Source organism: Sycon ciliatum, chromosome 8 (assembly GCF_964019385.1).
Source record: "Sycon ciliatum chromosome 8, ocSycCili1.1, whole genome shotgun sequence".
NCBI classification, from domain to species: Eukaryota; Metazoa; Porifera; class Calcarea; order Leucosolenida; family Sycettidae; genus Sycon; species Sycon ciliatum.
Genome location: NC_088650.1, coordinates 7,268,956 through 7,285,640, shown reverse-complemented (window position 1 = coordinate 7,285,640; position 16,685 = coordinate 7,268,956). Strand labels below are relative to the sequence as shown.

General features: G+C 52.7%; 1 protein-coding gene across 2 annotated transcripts; it reads right to left on the bottom strand.

Annotated features, from left to right (window-relative positions):
* Positions 1-945: 945 nt before the first annotated feature.
* LOC135823098 (uncharacterized) lies at positions 946-16,020 on the bottom strand. 2 transcript variants are annotated; one of them, XM_065335930.1, is made up of 6 exons: positions 15,705-16,020; positions 14,275-14,375; positions 13,558-13,680; positions 13,227-13,299; positions 12,566-12,788; positions 946-8,533 (listed from the first exon to the last, which is right to left on the bottom strand). In XM_065335930.1, the coding sequence occupies exons 2-6, from the start codon at positions 14,286-14,288 to the stop codon at positions 2,409-2,411; spliced, it is 6,558 nt and encodes a 2,185-aa protein (XP_065192002.1). In that variant the 5' UTR covers positions 14,289-14,375; positions 15,705-16,020; the 3' UTR covers positions 946-2,408. The 2 variants fall into 2 exon arrangements, with proteins under 2 accessions (XP_065192002.1, XP_065192003.1); XM_065335931.1 differs by lacking the exon at positions 15,705-16,020 and adding an exon at positions 15,063-15,628.
* Between the last annotated feature and the right edge of the window lie 665 nt (positions 16,021-16,685).

Below are 16,685 nucleotides of genomic sequence, written 5' to 3'. Positions count from 1 at the left end.
TCGTCGTCTGGCTGATTTTGCATCGACTCAACCAGGGAGTCGTAAAATGCCAGGGAGTCGTAAAATGGTATTTTACGACTCCCTGGTATTTACATATTATTGCCCTCATAATCAGTCAATATAATTATGAAATATACACCTCGTAAAAGACCTCGGTCCTCCTATTGACCTCTTTAATCAGTCGTGCAATAATAGATACATGTGTATCTTCATATACACCACTAAGGCCGGGAAATTAGCAGTAGTTGTCGGCGAGGAACAAGCGATTAGGAGGTTATGCGCCCACCATGTGCATAGGTGAAACCAGGGCCTGAGTCGTAAAAGCACATCTGTATCACAGCTGTCGCTTTTTCCAGCCCAGGTCCGAAATAACGCTTTGCATAGCCGTCGCTCCAGGTATTATGCATGTGCAAATAATCAAGGGACTCAATCTGGGCCATGCAGTCGAGGCAGCTGAAAAAGAGAGCTGAGTGCAAAGGGGTGCACACACACAAACACACACACACACAAACACACACACCGCACAACACACACACACACACACACACACACACGTACGCATCAGCTCACCTCTTGTGTGTGTGTGCGTGTGCGTGCGCGCGTGCTTGCATATGTGTGACTCCCGGACTAGTCCCGAGGAGATCGATGAGGAAATAATTTTCCGAAGAAAAAGTTTACCTCTCATTGGTCAGCCAGGTCCAAGACAAGGGTCATGTGACGTACAGGACCACTGATATCCAAGCATGAAACAGCAGTGCAAGTGAGAATACCTATACAGTGCTGCTCAATGAAATCCAGTCGCGTCACTCAAGTACGCGCATTGCATCAGTTCGTGGCCCAGTGTTCGCAGGTCTAGGGCTGCGCATCGCCCGGCGTGTACTTGAGCGACGCCGCGACTTGATTTCATTGCGCAGCACTGTACTTTAGCACGAGTTCTGCATAGCATAGTAGAGAAAACATTGCCTGAGCAGGCCGGTCAGCTACGTGTAACTCCGGCAATCTGATGATGGAGACATGCAAAGCTCCAAAACAATATAGAAGAACTCTGGCAAAAACGATAGCGGTTTTTTAACGTTATCAAGTATGAAAATCAATCATTGAAATCATTGAAATGGCTAGAGCTACTCCAAGTTTAGGCTAAAGGCCAGTTGTTGAGCGCGGCGTTGGCGATCAGCTAGAGGCGGCAGCTGCTTTCGCCAGTTGACATGGCCACATGGTGCATGTACAGTGTATGCATTAGTCAACTACATGCATGCAGCACAGCTTACCTCTAGAGATTTCCAACCAGAAGATACCATGCACTCAGTGGCGTGGATAGTGCAGTGCACGCAGAAGCGGCATCGCGCGATTGCACTGCAGCGCGTGCTGTACATCTCTCTCTCTCTCTCTCTCTCTCTCTCTCTCTCTCTCTCTCTCTCTCTCTCTCTCTCTCTCTCTCTCTCTCTCTCTCTCTCTCTCTCTCTCTCTCTCTCTCTCTCTCTCTCTCTCTCTCTCTCTCTCTCTCTCTCCGGCTCAAAACGCATACCGTATTTTTCCGGTTGTAAGTCGACCTTTTACGACTTAAAATAGAAGGAGAAAGGGTGGGGGTCGACTTATAACCGGTAACTATCAGAATCTTCAAAAAATGACCTGCACTGCATGCACGAGTGCACCATGTTTACACATTTTGCCAGTTTATTGGCCTGTTTCAAGGATTGGGACGTTATATCCTCCAATAAGGAATGTTTACATGATTTGTTGATGTGTTAGTAACAAGAGGTGGTAAGTAGTGCTTCTTTGGGTGAAAACTTTAAAACGCAGAATTGAGACCTCCAGATAGAAGGGTCGACTTATAACCGGGGTCGACTTACAACCGGTAAAATACGGTAGCATAGAATCAACGTGCGCCAGTGTTGAATGCGGTGTCCAGCAAGCAGCATTGAACCTCAAGACAATGCACAGCGTTCGGTGCCTGCTTGGTTGTGGTGCGCCAGCCGGCCGGGCACAGTAAACTGTGACCGTAACAGCACATGCACAAGAATACACCGGCACTTGTACTCGTAGGTCTTTTTCACCATACAGCACACTGCAGATCCTCACACACAGGCAGATGTGGCAATGACGTTTTACGGCTGTGCATTGAGGAAACACATCATTGGCGATCAATTGCACTGATGCAGTTACGCAATGGTTCCATCCAACTTGAGCGGAGCCTTGCAACGAGACTCCAAACATACGTGGAAGCACACGCTTCAGCAATGGTTTGTAAGACAGCTTTCTGAAAGTAACACTCTGGCAGTAAAGAATGCATGCATGTTTGATCAATCAAGTTTCACTGACCAGTTGGCCTGTTTCTGGGCTATCAGATCGTAAGAGAAGCAAGTGTTGGGGCCTGGAATAGCAGAACGCAAGCCTGCTGACCGTTACTATCATATGTCTCTGATCCACTTTCCGAAGTCAGCAAGTTTACTGATGTCATCGGGTGAAAGTGCCTCCCAAACGGCCACGACCATCGGAAGAGTACCGTTGGTCTCGCGATAGCCCTCGTCATCCTCGGCCAGTGGCCACGGGTGCGGGTCAACCATCTCAGAGTGGCGCAGCACTTCACTGCGTCCCAGAGTCAATGACTCAGATGGAGACGTGGGTGATGCACCAGCACCACCAGCACCAGCACCAGAACCGCCGGCACCAACACCAGCAGCACCACTACCCGGCGCACGTCCAGCCATGATGTCGCTGAGACCACGGCGGCTGGCTACCTGCTGACCCGGCGTAGGCGGTGCAGGTCTCTCGTGCAAATCAGGTACTGCTGGTTCGGATGGTAGAGCACGGTCCTCTGCTTCGGAACCAGCTGTAACCACGGCAACAGGATTACTGCTCGACAGAGCTGCAGTATTCGCGACTGCTGCTGCTGCTGCTGCTGTTGGGTCATCACCCATTCCTCCTGGTGCTATTTGTGGCAAAGCAGCTGCTGCTGGCAATGCTGCTGTTGCATTTGCTCCAGAGCTGGAAACTGTAGCGTCTGCCCTGCCAGAGATGCCATCGTCGGCGATCGTAACGGAAGCGAAAGCATTGGCCACCGTGACTGTTTCATCACCACTCTGTGCAATCTCTGAGTCTGTCTCCAGACCTCCTTCCATGGAGCTCATCATCTGGGGGTCTTCATCAGAATCTTCTGCATGATCCGGGCTAACAGGGCTAGCGCTTGCGGCAGGATTCTCAGAGATTCCGCCACCGTCAGGAACAACTGCAGTGGCAGCAGCAGTGGTAGCAGCAGTAGCAGCTGCAACAGCCGCAACAGCAGCAGAGGCATCATCATCATCATCATCATCATCATCATCATCAGCAGCAGCAGCAGAGGCAGCAGCGCCAGCATCAGCAGCAGCAGTAGCGGCGGCGCTAGAAGCAGCAACAGACTCTGCGGACGGAGAATGCATGCCCAGTGCAGCAGCGCCGCCCGTGCAAACCGCTCCATTGTGCCCAGCCTGCGAGTCATCGCCGGGGTCGTCGTCCACGCCAAGATACGCGCCCAGACCGAACTGGGTGCGGTGGCGACGGCGTCTTGGGGAGTGCGGGCACTGGCTGCGTCTTGCCGCGCCACACAGCGGCACGGCATCGCGCGTTGGCGCTCGGTCCAGCGGGCACAGGCCGTTACCTAGTCCGTAGCTGAGCAGCACATCGCGCTCGTCACTCATACCAGCCACCAGCATGCGCTTGCAGACGAGATGATGGACATCCCGGTGGTGCGCCTTCAGGCGTGCAATCATCCGAGACGGTGCGGGGAGGTCGCGGCGGGCGCCGTCGTGCATCAAATAGATGAACCCATTCTCCGTGCCGGCGTACAGAATGCCCTTGAAGCAGCACAGGCTTTTAATGTAGGTGGGTGCGCCCTGAGCGCTCTGCACCGGGGCTGTGTACTGGTCGAGCCGGATCTCCGCAATGAAGCCGTACGTGTTTGGCAATACGCCGTACAGCTTGGCAGTTGCTCCGGAGCTCACCCAGATGCTCTTGCGGTCCGTGGCCACGGCGAGGCAGCGGAACTTTTCCGATTCCTCCTCCGTGTCGGCAAGTGGTGGCAGGACGTGCGACTCGACAGTGGGCTCAAACTTGATCTCGCACACCAGCAGCTGACACTTACTGCGCAGCTTAGCTATCATGACCAGGACGGTGTGGTCGCGATGGCCGGACAGGCGCACTGCCTCCATGGCCGATATGCCCAAATACGGCTTGTGCTCCACGACGTCCGGGATCTCGTGCACCAGGAACGGCTCCGGTCTGCGTGCCCACTTGCGCAACACCAGCACCGTGTTGGCCGTGTTGCCGGCGTATATGTACTCGGTGTCCGACACTGCGCACATCCACTCATGGTCCGGGGCGTCCTCATGCCGATACTCACACTTGTCGTCCCCGTTGACGTCGTGGTCCACGTTGCCGTCGTGATCGATGTCGTAGATCTCCAAGCGCCCCCGCGAGCAGATCACCAGGCGGTGTCGCCGGTCGGGCTCCGTTGCCATGACCACGTGCAGCCCGTTGACGCGGGTCTTCCAGGAACGGCGGCGTATCGCCATGGGAACGGATTCCTCCTGCGCCAGCGGGAAGCGGACCAGGACGTTGTCGCCCGTGCCACCGCCGCAGTTCATAGCCATGGCAACGCCACCGGCAACCATGCCGCTCTCCGCTTCCGGCAACACGGCAAACACGCTGGCACGGGGCATGTGCTGCACTGTCAGCTGGTACGCACAGTGCACCATCATCAGCGCCTCCAGGCTGCAGGCGAACAGGCGCGCGTCGTGGGACGTCGGCCGCGCGACGGCGTCCACTTTGATGGCGGAGCGCGCCAGGTGCAGCAGGCCGGCCAGCCCCGTGCGACTCCTGACCGCCTCCTCCAGGAGGCCGGTGTGCATCTCAAAGCCCCGTCCGCTGTGCTGCCCGCTGACCGTGTGACGGAAGAAGGCCGACACGCTCTTGCCGGCCAGCAGTGCCAGGATGGTGATGCCCAGACTGAACATGTCCGCCTGCAGCGTCTTCTCCTGGCAGTACGCCATATGCATGGGGTTCATCTCCGGCGCCTGGTAATGGTCGGCACCGATATCTGCTCGGCAGCGCCCGCTCGGCATGTAGATCGACGTGCCATAGTCGACGAGCTTGATGTTCAGGCGGTTCAGGTCCCTACTGCACACAAGGAAATTGCCCGGCTGCAGATCCCGATGTGCGTAGCCCATATCGTGCATGAACGCAACTGCCGCGACCATCTGCACTATCATCCTGAGCAGTAGCGGGCGTGGCGGTCGACTGTGACTGGGTGCAATGTACTGCCTCAGTGACTGGCCACCGTTCTCCATGATGATGCGGCTTGGCATGAGGCCGATGGCGAATGTCCGGATGGTGAACGGCGAGGCTTGCAGCGCGTGCAAGATGCGCCACTCCCTGCGTAGCTCCAGCAGCGCAGGCGTGTAATCAGTGCTGTTACTGTCACGTGTCATCATCTTCATGACCTTCCCATCGGCCTCTTCACCGTGCCTGTACACCTCTCCGTAGCTGCCTTCAGCCAGGAGAACTTCTGGACTCTGAAAGTCTTTGTCAATGAGTGATGGATCGACGTCGGCCAGAGCACGCGGTACAGTAGAGCTAGCCGAGAGGTCCATGGGCGGCGGTGGGTGACGTTGACATTGCGGCACTCGCTCACTACCGTCCACCACTCCACACCGACACTCATCCGGGCGACACTTTGCAAACAAGATCTTCTGCTCCACGCCGACATTGGTGACGCCCCTCTGCTCGGTGTCGTCGTGCCAGAGCTGCGCCGCCAGATCCAGGACGTGCAGCAGTAAGGCGCTGAGCGGCAGTGGGGCCGAGATGCACACCGTGCCCTTGCTTAGCTGGCCAGTACCGCGGCGGAATGTGCGCACGACTAGCACCGGTCTAGCGAAGCCACCAGTGGTAGCGGCAGTGTCAGTGTTGCTGAGGTCCAGCACTGCAATACCGTCTCTCCAGCAGCGCGTTACAAGCGCAGGCGGCCGTGCAGCAACGCCGTCCAGAAGCTCTGGCAAGCGGCCCAGGACTTGCGACAGCAGACGGTGGCCGTACCCGGCAAAGCCAACCGCCCTGGAGATGACGTAGTAGCGATGCACGATGTCTTCGGCTTTTGCCAGCGCTGCAGTAACATCATCAGGCTGTGCAGTGTGTGCTAGCATGTGAGGCAAGTAGATATGGTTGCGGCTCACGCAGCCACCCATGTTGTAGGTCTCAAGGAGATGCAGCAGGACTTCGACCAGGTCAACAGAGGCAGAAGCCCGGTCAGCTAGTGAGTCTAGGGTGGCGCCATGCTGTGCCGCAACACCACTCAAGTGGCCATGCCGCTCGACTATACCAGCTGGTAGAGAGCTTCCAGGGTGGGGCAGATTCGGCGTGGGCATTTCATCAGCGCTGGCCATAGCCTTGAGCCACGAGCAGAGCTTGGGCATATCGGTGCAGACCACACAGTGGTTCTGGGAAGACACTCCGTACAGGCGCCGTGCTCTACCACACGCAAAGAGGAAGTCAAATAGATCCTCCGTGAAGATGGAGTCCATGATGATGCCGCGTTTCCTTGGACCGATCAACTTCCAGAATTCTGGCTCGGCGATAAGCAGAGGCCGTGCCGTGAGACACCTGTGGTGATAGTCTTGGAACTTTCTTGGAATTCTGCAGGCATTATTGGAAGACAACTTCAAAATCTTGGAGATAAACTTAGAGGCATCAGGTGTCAAGCCGCCGTGCTCGCTGTACTGTACAATTGACACCGCAGAGTTCCGGAACTTTACTTCCACATTCTCCGTGCGAGTGCGCGGCGAGACAATCACGACCGCCCGCACTCTGATCTCTCCGCACTGCTGCGCTCTCACGTGCCCTTCTGTGGTGGTCCGTGCGGAGCGGGTGGAGCTGCGCACGGACAAGAACTCTTGGATCCGTTGCTCTACCTCAACAATGTCCTCTACGTCAGATTCCTCGGTGCAGCAAACGACAAACGTCGTGCTTCGGCCGCTGCAGAAAAGCGGACCAGCATCGGCGAGGAATTCTGGCGTGCCAAGATCGAGCACAGCCTGGTATTTAACTTCATCGCCCGGCTCAAAGTGGTTCTGGAAGTGCCTGACGAGCCAGTCCTTCTTGCGACAAGTACGTCCAACAATCGCGATCTGACCGACGGCCACGTCGATGTAGTCGAAATAGGCATGGTACATGTCCTGCTTCAGTTGTGTCAGCCTCTGTGCCAGCTTCTCGTTGACTTCCTGCGTGAAGCCACAGCCAGCTGTGCACACTTTCTGCAGTGAGTGCAGCAAGCCAAACTCAGCGGGCAGCGCTTGTAGACTGCTGTTCTGGCGTATGTCCAGCAACTTCAGGTGCTTCATGCCACAGAGGAATGCTGGCAGTGTGGTTAGCTCGTTGCACGACAGGTCCAGCGTGCTGAGGTTACTGTACTGAAGACACTCCGGGAGGTGATGCTCATTGAGCTTGTTCTCATCCAGGTAGAGTTCGGTGAGCGAATGGCCAAAGTAGGCAATGTCCTTGGGCAGTGACGTTAGGCCGCAGCCAGACAGGCGTATCTCGATCAGCTTGGGCAGTCGGAAGATGTCGCCCGTGAGGCTACTGTCCCTGAGCGATGTATGCGACAGGTCCAGGCACGTCAGCGACCGAAAGTAGCGCACGGCGCGTGGCACCTTGGTGACCAGGACGTTGTCAGCAACGCTGAGCGTCGTCACCTCCCGGCACAGCCGTGCAAACGTTTCGTCGCCGAGCTCTTTGCTGACGGCAAGGATGTTGAGTACATGCTTGTCAGTGAGCCGTCGGCCCGACCAGTCCAGTTTCTTGCCTTCAGCCTGCGTGGCCGCTGCAATGACGCCACCGCTGCCACTGCCGTGCATGTTATAACAATGACAGAGTAGCACGCCCACGCACAGCTCCTCCCCGCTGATCCGCGCCAGCTGTATGGCCACGACCAGGTTGGTGGAGCGCTCCTCCGGGTAGGCTTCGGTCAGCGCGTGCCACTCGCGCACCCACGACCACAGTACGGCCGGCGTGACCTTCGGCGGCGCTTCTGACGGCGGAGCGTCCTGTCCGAACACCCAGCGCAGGATGTGACACTGTCCCAGGCGTGCCATCTCCGCTATTGCTGTCACCAGGATGGCTTTCTCCTTGGCTGGAGAAAGGCCGCACCGCAGCACTCCCCTCGCACCGCCGTGGTGGCTGAGAGATGGCGTGCCGGGCGGCCTGTGGTGAGGGGTCACCAGGTCCTTGAACAGCTCTGACAGCTTTTCACCCAGGCCGGCCTGCAAGGCCTTGCCGAGCAGTCGCACGTCGCTCGTTGTCTCGTAGCATTCTCTGCATGCACGGTAGAGCATCTTCCGCGCGCTGTCCAGTGCAATCTTGGCATCGGCCCGGTTGTCTTCCTCCTCGTGCTTCACCTCGGCCGCGTGGATTTCGGCGGCAATACCCTTGAGCAGGTCCAGCGCATGACCTCTAGTACTCTGTTCACCGCTTGCTGGCTTACTCAGCTTGCGCATGTCTTGATACAGCCCTGTAGAACATTGCACAATGGAATTGAAAACAGAGGAGAACTACGGTAAAATATCCGCTTACAAGGACGAACACCTGGTGACCAATGGTATTAATTTGTTTGCAATAACGGGAGTTTTTCTTACTTGACGTATCCATATTGTATACCCAGTGAAAGCACGGTGCACTAGTGACCGGTATCCAATAGAGTTATGAACATTGTGTTCTTCTAACGCCGCGGAACGTTTGTCTTATCGGTGTTCTTCTTAACGAGGTTTCACCGCATTTCAATAGTTGCCATGGATTTGTACAACGCAAACATAGTGTGACAGGCACAGTGGGTTGGTCAAAGTCACATAGACCATGATTGAGATACGACAGGTACCTGGTTCAAGTCCTGTCTGGGAGCGGTTTTCCAGCCGTGCTGCTACCCACGGCCAGCTGGAAACTTGTGGCCAGGCACAAGGCGTGCATGGATGCGGCTAATGGGGCTTCTCGGCACTTGTGCCAGTGGTTGTGAGACGTATCCACTCACCCCCACCGTTAGGCGCTGCATCTGCCGCTAGGGTTTACCGGGTGTTAGCGGCCATCGTGAGTTCCCTTCGGGAACGGACACGATAATTAACTTTTTTGCTTACTCTATATACGTCAAACACATGTATATGCATGGCACTGTGTTTAGTCCACGCTGGAGCAGTAAAATTTCGACTCCGAGTCTTTTGTCACGTTTAGCGCCTCGCATTCAAGCACGTCGTGACCAGGTGCAGTCCGATGCTTCACCACCATGGTCTCAGTATCAAGTAGCGTAGTTGGTCCACCCTTTGGGGAGGTGCACGGTCATAATTATATTCTTGAAGCACTTTGTTACAATTGTACGTACAGTCGAATGTCACTTATCCGGTCGCCAGTTATCCGAGCACGTCGGTTATCCGACAAACCCGGGAGTGGTAATTTTATGACTCTCAACAGTAAAATAATTTTAATTTTTTTGTTGTATATTATACGGTGTAATATGCATTTACTTGAAGTAGATGTGGTCAAGTATGCTAACATGTATGTGTACACGGAGCAATTCATGAATATGCATGAATATATTTGGGTATTGTGTACATAAATCAGTGAAATCCAGCCATATATGCACATAAAAAATGATATCAGTTATCCAACATATCCAGTTATCCAACATGCCTGATTCCCGAAGTGGTCGGATAAGTGACATTCGACTGTACATACAATTGTAGTAAGTTTGTTTGTAAATTGAAGCTGCATTGAACAGGTGTACAGAGCTACATGACTACAGCTAACAACAAGTATAGAACAAGTGCACTTTACACACTAGCATGCACTCAATTCTGCGGCCTTCACAGCATGCAGGCACTGACTTGCCATCTCTAGGCCATTTGGTGAAAACAAGACACGTGCCAAACAAAGAGAAGATTTTAGGGGTGCCCAACACTTGCCCCTCATGGTCTACGCGCCTGCTGCTTATCAACATGATGTGACTTGGCTGCTCCTAATCATCCAATTACTGTAAGACCAGGTATTTTAACGTGATAACGATCTCCGTATTTTTGTGGGTTAGCGAGGTGAAATTCTGACAAACTCCTTCTCAAAACCGGCAAATGACTGTACATGTACATATCGTTTTGTGCATAACAACTTCAAATGTTAACGAATTTTTTAAATTCGTTAAATCGTTAGCATTAAATGTTCGTTAATATTACTGGTAAATAGTTTCCTCTGAGACAAAAATGTGATACTACTCGTAAAAAGGACACACTTCAGGCTCTTTACGAACATCTTGAAAGTTTTTGGTTTCACAAGTATACTTTCAAGCCTTCTCATCAGGTGAAATACAGGCAAGGGAAAAGGAACAGGAACAGTGGTTTAAGTACAGTAAGGAGGTGGTGAAACAGCGCAAAGAAGAATATAGCTAAAGTAAACAGCGAAAATGCGTGACCTATACACATAGCAATAATGACACAAAGGTGCCAGTGCGAGAAAACTCAATAAGCGTGACATGTAGTTCGACAACAAGAAACAACCACTGGACATAACTAATGAGGTTTTGACGACCTACCTAACAGCCCAAGTGTGAATTTAATTTGCTTCTGCTTGCAAAGGTTGGGTTTCTTTGTGTGGATGTATACAGCTTCCAAAACATTCAGCAATCTAGCACTGCGTACACGTGACACAATCGAAAAACAAGCATCTGAATACACAGCACGACAATCAGGATGCTCAAACAAATGACTAGCAATGGCCGACTCATACTTATCAGAACTAACATCAGAGCAATCAGCATGTGCGGTGGACACATCCGATATCAAATGGCTAGTCGAGTGGACCCTAGCCGTTGCCTCTGTCAGTGCTTTAGACGCTGCCATCGCCGCCGTTGCCGATCTTGTCATTCTTCTAGTTGATGCGGTTCCTGTCACTGCCACGCCAGTAGGTGTCTTGTCCGGTTGTTTTCCGGTGGTCTAGTTAATTGTGAGGTGACGTTGCGTGGTGTTGATGCCAGTGCTTTAGACGCTGCCATCGCCGTCATTGCCGATCTTGTCATTCTTCTAGTTGATGCGGTTCCTGTCACTGCCACGCCAGTAGGTGTCTTGTCCGGTTGTTTTTCCGGTGGTCTAGTTAATTGTGAGGTGACGTTGCGTGGTGTTGATGCCAGTGCTTTAGACGCTGCCATCGCCGCCATTGCCGATCTTGTCATTCTTCTAGTTGATGCGGTTCCTGTCACTGCCATGCCAGTAGGTGTCTTGTCCGGTTGTTTTTCCGGTGGTCTAGTTAATTGTGAGGTGACGTTGCTTGGTGTTGATGCCGCTGCGTTAGACCATCTTGACCATCTTGTACCAGGATGGTTCAGGATGATACTGGTCTCACAGTATAAAGGTTGCTACTGCCATCGGTTTTCAAAGCGGTCAAGCAGTATGAGTACGTTGGACTGACACATTGCGTAATTTACTGTAAGACCAGTAATATTCGGGAGAATGAAGTTGAAGACACCACTGCAGCAGTACTTATGGTTGATAAATCATGGTGGTAAATACACACCTGGCAATATGGCGGTAAACACACGCCTTTGCAGCTTAGAGAGCGCGTGTGGGCAGGCGTGTGTTTACCGCCATATTGCCAGGTGTGTCTTTACCACCATGATTTATCAACCATAAGTACAGCTGCAGTGGTGTCTTCAACTTCATTCTCCCGAGTCAAGCTCCGTATGAAGACATCCAAGAAGAAGATTGCCTGATGGGCCAGCGGGGACGAAACGTACGTCGCATTCGAGCTATGTCGTTGCTGTGTCATCTTCTATGTGCCATGCGCTACTTGATGTACCAGCCTGCTATGTCGGATACTGCCGACCATGCACCGACTAGGCACCAGGCGCGAACTGATGGTAGTGGTGGTGAGAAGGAGAGCTCTGTGCTAGAACTTTGCAGCTTAGAGAGCGTGTGTGGGCAGGCGTGTGTTTACCGCCATATTGCCAGGTGTGTCTTTACCACCATATTTATCGACCAGTAATATTAACAAACATTTAATGTTCACTAGTTTGAGGGAAAGAGACAAACGGGAAAAGTCTGAAGAAAAAATTGACTGTCACCACCAGGACTCGAACCAGGGACCTTCGCTTGTAGCTAGCGATGCTCTAACCATTTAATGCTAACGATTTAAAAAATTCGCTAACATTTGAAGTCGTTGTGTACAAAACGATATGTACTAATTACGTAATTTTCATCACCAACACCCCACACAGCCAACTGGGTATGGTCGTGTGGGGTGTTGAACAGTGCATTGCTGATCCCAGCGTACTCACATGCATTACTCATACCTTCCATATTTGGGAATGCGCAATGGGCTTATTGAAGTTATTGGATAGTCATTTTTAGATATGTAAAAAAATGGATGTGCGGCTAAACTAGAGAGTGCGTTTCAAGAGAATGTTGTGACAGGACGGCCTTCTGCACTGGAAACGCACATCGGCGCAGGCCGCTTCACTTGCCCCAGCCGCACTTCCCGGCTTGTTACCCAATGCAACACTACAACTTCTTACATGTGGCAAGGACAAGCAAGTAGAAGAACGAGTTGCCGTCGATTTCCTGGCTCAGGGCGTGGGCGCATCGCACCGCTCCCCTGCCATAGCCGTCTGGCTGGTTGAGCTTGATGTTGGCACGTTTGTAGGCGAGAAGAGCGTCAGCACAGAGCAACTGGCGATTGGCAATGGCCAAGTGCAGAGGAGTACGCTTGGTGTGGTCGACTACGTTCGGATCAAGGTCCTGCCAGCAGAGAGACACGGAGAGAAGAACTTACTGAGTTCTAAGCAAGACAACACTGATTGCACGTCCGGGTTAGCTGTGCACATGTTTGCACTAAGGACAATCAGAACATCGGTATTCAATCCCATCATAAAGTAAAACCTGTGTTTGCCCCCGTACCAAGCGGAATTCTGTATTGACCGGGCAAAGTGTCATGCACCAAGGTGCTGTGGACCGGCACACGTGCAGCCCCGGAGGCAACAAGCAGTGGAAAAGCCAAGCAACCCTGCGCTCACATCAATGACCTACAACGCATACGAATGACCATGCCTGGCCTAGCCTAGCCTTGCACTAAAAAGATGTGTGTGTGTGTGTGCGTGTGCGAGTGAGTGTGTGTGTTTGGGGGGGGGGGGGGAGTGCCAATGCATGTAATGGGTATGTGGTGCTCCACAACATTACCTCGACCTTGTCGAGTAAGTACTCCAGGATCTTGACATGGCCCTTTACCGTAGCAATGTGCAGTGGTGTGTACCTGAGGATGCATTTGGATGCAAACACACGTGCGTGTGCACGTGCACACACACACGCACACACACACAGACACACACACACGCGCACACACACATACACACACAGACACACACACATGCACACACACACACACACACACACACACACACACACACACACACACATATGCACATGACTGTCAGATACGGATGGTCATCAACTGCTTTGGTCGCCACCGTGAAAGAAAGAAACTTGTCGAATTCCATGTGGCTAGTCTTACCTGGCGACAGTTATCTTCACTCCAAGCCCCTTCTTGATGTCATTGATAGGCAACCTTGTCAGTGCCACGAGGTCCCCACGCTTGCAGATCTCATAAAGCGACCCATGCTGATCACCGTTGGCTCTAAACAGGACAACAGCGATAGCAACATCAAACAGAACACAAAACAATGCTCATAAGGTATAGAAGCCGCCAGCAGGGTTACTCGTACACCCGTACTTCGGCATGGTAGGCCGAATGCAGAGCGGCTTGGCAACCTGGAGTTAGGTGGCAGCAAGAGGACATAACCATGAACGCAGAACTGCTATCTCGAGCAGTGATGGGTTCACCCATGGCGGAACTTCCTTATTGCGCCATACTTTGGCAGAAGTATATGTACACCACTGAAGCGCATGACTGTATAATTGTAAGTACACATTTACCGGCAATTACGCAGAACTGAGTGGCACACGGACAGAAGTACGAGCCGTTGCTGTTTCGTAACTCTCAGTTTCACGAACTGAATCGATCATCTGACGAAAATTGGGTCACGGGTACGATGCGTCACCCGATAAACCCTAGCGGCAGATGCAGCGCCTAACGGTGGGGGTGAGTGGATAAGTCTCACAACCACTAGGGTTTATCGGGTGTTAGCGACCGTCGTGAGTTCCCTTCGGGAACGGACACGATAATTTACTTTATTTTTTTATTTTTTACGATGTGTCATGCAGCACTTACTGCCTTCGGTGCATCTCCAAGCTCCTGCCGGCAAGCTGAAGAGGTGGATGCTGCTATTGTTAGCCCGTGTTACCGGCATACGTCAATATCTTGGCAGGCACCTGTAGTTTGAAACAATACAGTTTTCAATGACAATCACATGTCTTTTGATTCGGATGGCGAGCCAATGTAATCCCGGATAGGAGGAAGAACAACATGTTCTGAGTCATGATTGTATATGATCCGGTTACGTTGGTGGACAGTTAGTCATAACTCGTAACATTTTTGTCATTCCGGGAGTCCCATAAAATCATATCTTGGAGTGCACACTTCGAAGGATAGTGCATTCCACTGCTCATTATGCTCCAGGACAGAAAGATGCTCCACTGCATTTCCATTGTGTGAGGGGGGGGGGGGGGGAGGGGGTGCAAGGCAGTGTCAGCATCGCCAGTGTCATACATCACAGCCAAGATGGCAAAGCTGAGAGCAGCTAGGGATGGAACAGAATCCTGGCAAGGCTGTCCTTATAATACTGTGTTGATGTGATGTGGCTGGATGATAATGCACCACACACACACACGCACACACAAACACACACACAAACACACACACACACACACACGGCTATCAAGGTGCAGTACGGGACGCAGACGGACTACACGCGCACAGCATGCAGCCTTGCAGGGCAGCTGTGACAGTGACCATATTCGGCAGTGCATTTCAGACAGAGACCAGCAGATCTACTATTGCAGGCACAGTACATGCCCAGCACACCACAGGCAAGGCAGTGAATGCTCTGGTAGCCTCACCAGTGAGCATTCGGCCTCTCCACTTCCCCTACACAACCTTCCTGGAGTACTAGTTGTGTAGTCCCACGGCGGCCATACATCGGATATCGGATCAGCAGAAACGGCGTCAACAAGCAGCAGCGTGAATCTCTGCAGCCAGTGCAGGCCTCGTGAACACTGCAATTGTGCTAGTTAATGCACCACGACTCAGTAACAGGGGTAACTGTGACTCTCCCGATCGGTCCAAAGCCTACATGCACACATGCATGCGCAGTGCTGCTCGGTGTTATCTGACCACGAGCGTGTGAATGCCACGCCGGGCGCCGTGCAGCCCTGGACCTGCGAACACTGCCAGTCTGGGATGGCGAATTGGTGCAGGGCGCACACTTGTTTCAAGCGAGCAGCACTCAGTAATCGCCTACACTAGCTACAGGAGATCTGCACTCCATCCAATCCCATCAACGCACCGGGTATTTTTGTTTTGTGTTATAATGATAGCCACAACAGTCTCGGCTGTGCCGCTGTAGTCGAATGCTGGCTAAAAACAGCAGCTAATTGCTAGTACACGCAACCAAGCATATTGCACAACCTAATCTCGCCACTATGTGTGTTTGTACTTATTGCTACGGAGTACCTCGTGCACAAAGCAAATCAATGACTCACCTGGCTCACATCACTGCTGAGGCAGCGCGGTGGTGGTGGTGGTGGAGTCAAGGCGACTGAGTGTTGTCCTGCAGCCAACTCCCTGAGAACCGCTACCCTTGCTATCTCCGAACGCAATGGAGGAGCGATAGCCTGAAAAGCGCTGCGTCCGAGATGATTTTCTCCAGGAAAAGCATCATGAAGAAGTCGAAGATCACTTTATCAATAGTCGAATACGTTGATTACGCGGGCAAACATGCTCACGCGTCGAAGTAGTTGACATTTCGCGGAGAGCGCGGGGATTGCGGGGAGATCCGGACATGCACTGTCGGCTGATAGTGCTTGAGCGCACAGCACATGACAAACTAATTGCCAGGGACTTTATGTCTTTCCCTTCAGCGCAAACAGCCAAGGCAAAGTCGCGGATGGCGCCTTCACGTGAACATGGGTGAACGAGAAATACCCCGGCATGCGGCAGTCGACGACAGATGGCCAAGCTAACCGCTATGATGGGACATGTCATGGCTGACAGAGGTAGAATATCTACTCGGTGCACGGAATCACGGCCCTAGCGCACCCTGCAGCTCGATTTGGTGTACTTTGGTACTCTGTGGGCAGGTGCGGTCGTACAGCAGACAGGCCACCATCTCTGAAGCTAGTCCAGGCTTCTTCGAGGTCATTCTTCGAGTTCAAAATGATCCCTCAGCTAGTAGTTGTGCAGCTCGTCCTCGATGCATAGCTCCCGCAATTGCTCTCCGCCCATTGCGAACTCTCGACCTCGGGACAAAATATTTGAAATGCCACGTGTAACGTAACCGCTGTCTGATTTCCCAGCCATCATCAGCCCTCCGCAAGACGAACGATCGACACACTCGGTAGATCTACCCGCTCGCTACCAGAGCGGCCACGATACCCAGGTTTAAATACAGGCACAACCTCTCTCATGACAGTCCAACTCACCAGATGAAAGGTATGGGTCCTGCACTACTAGTAGTCTTGTAG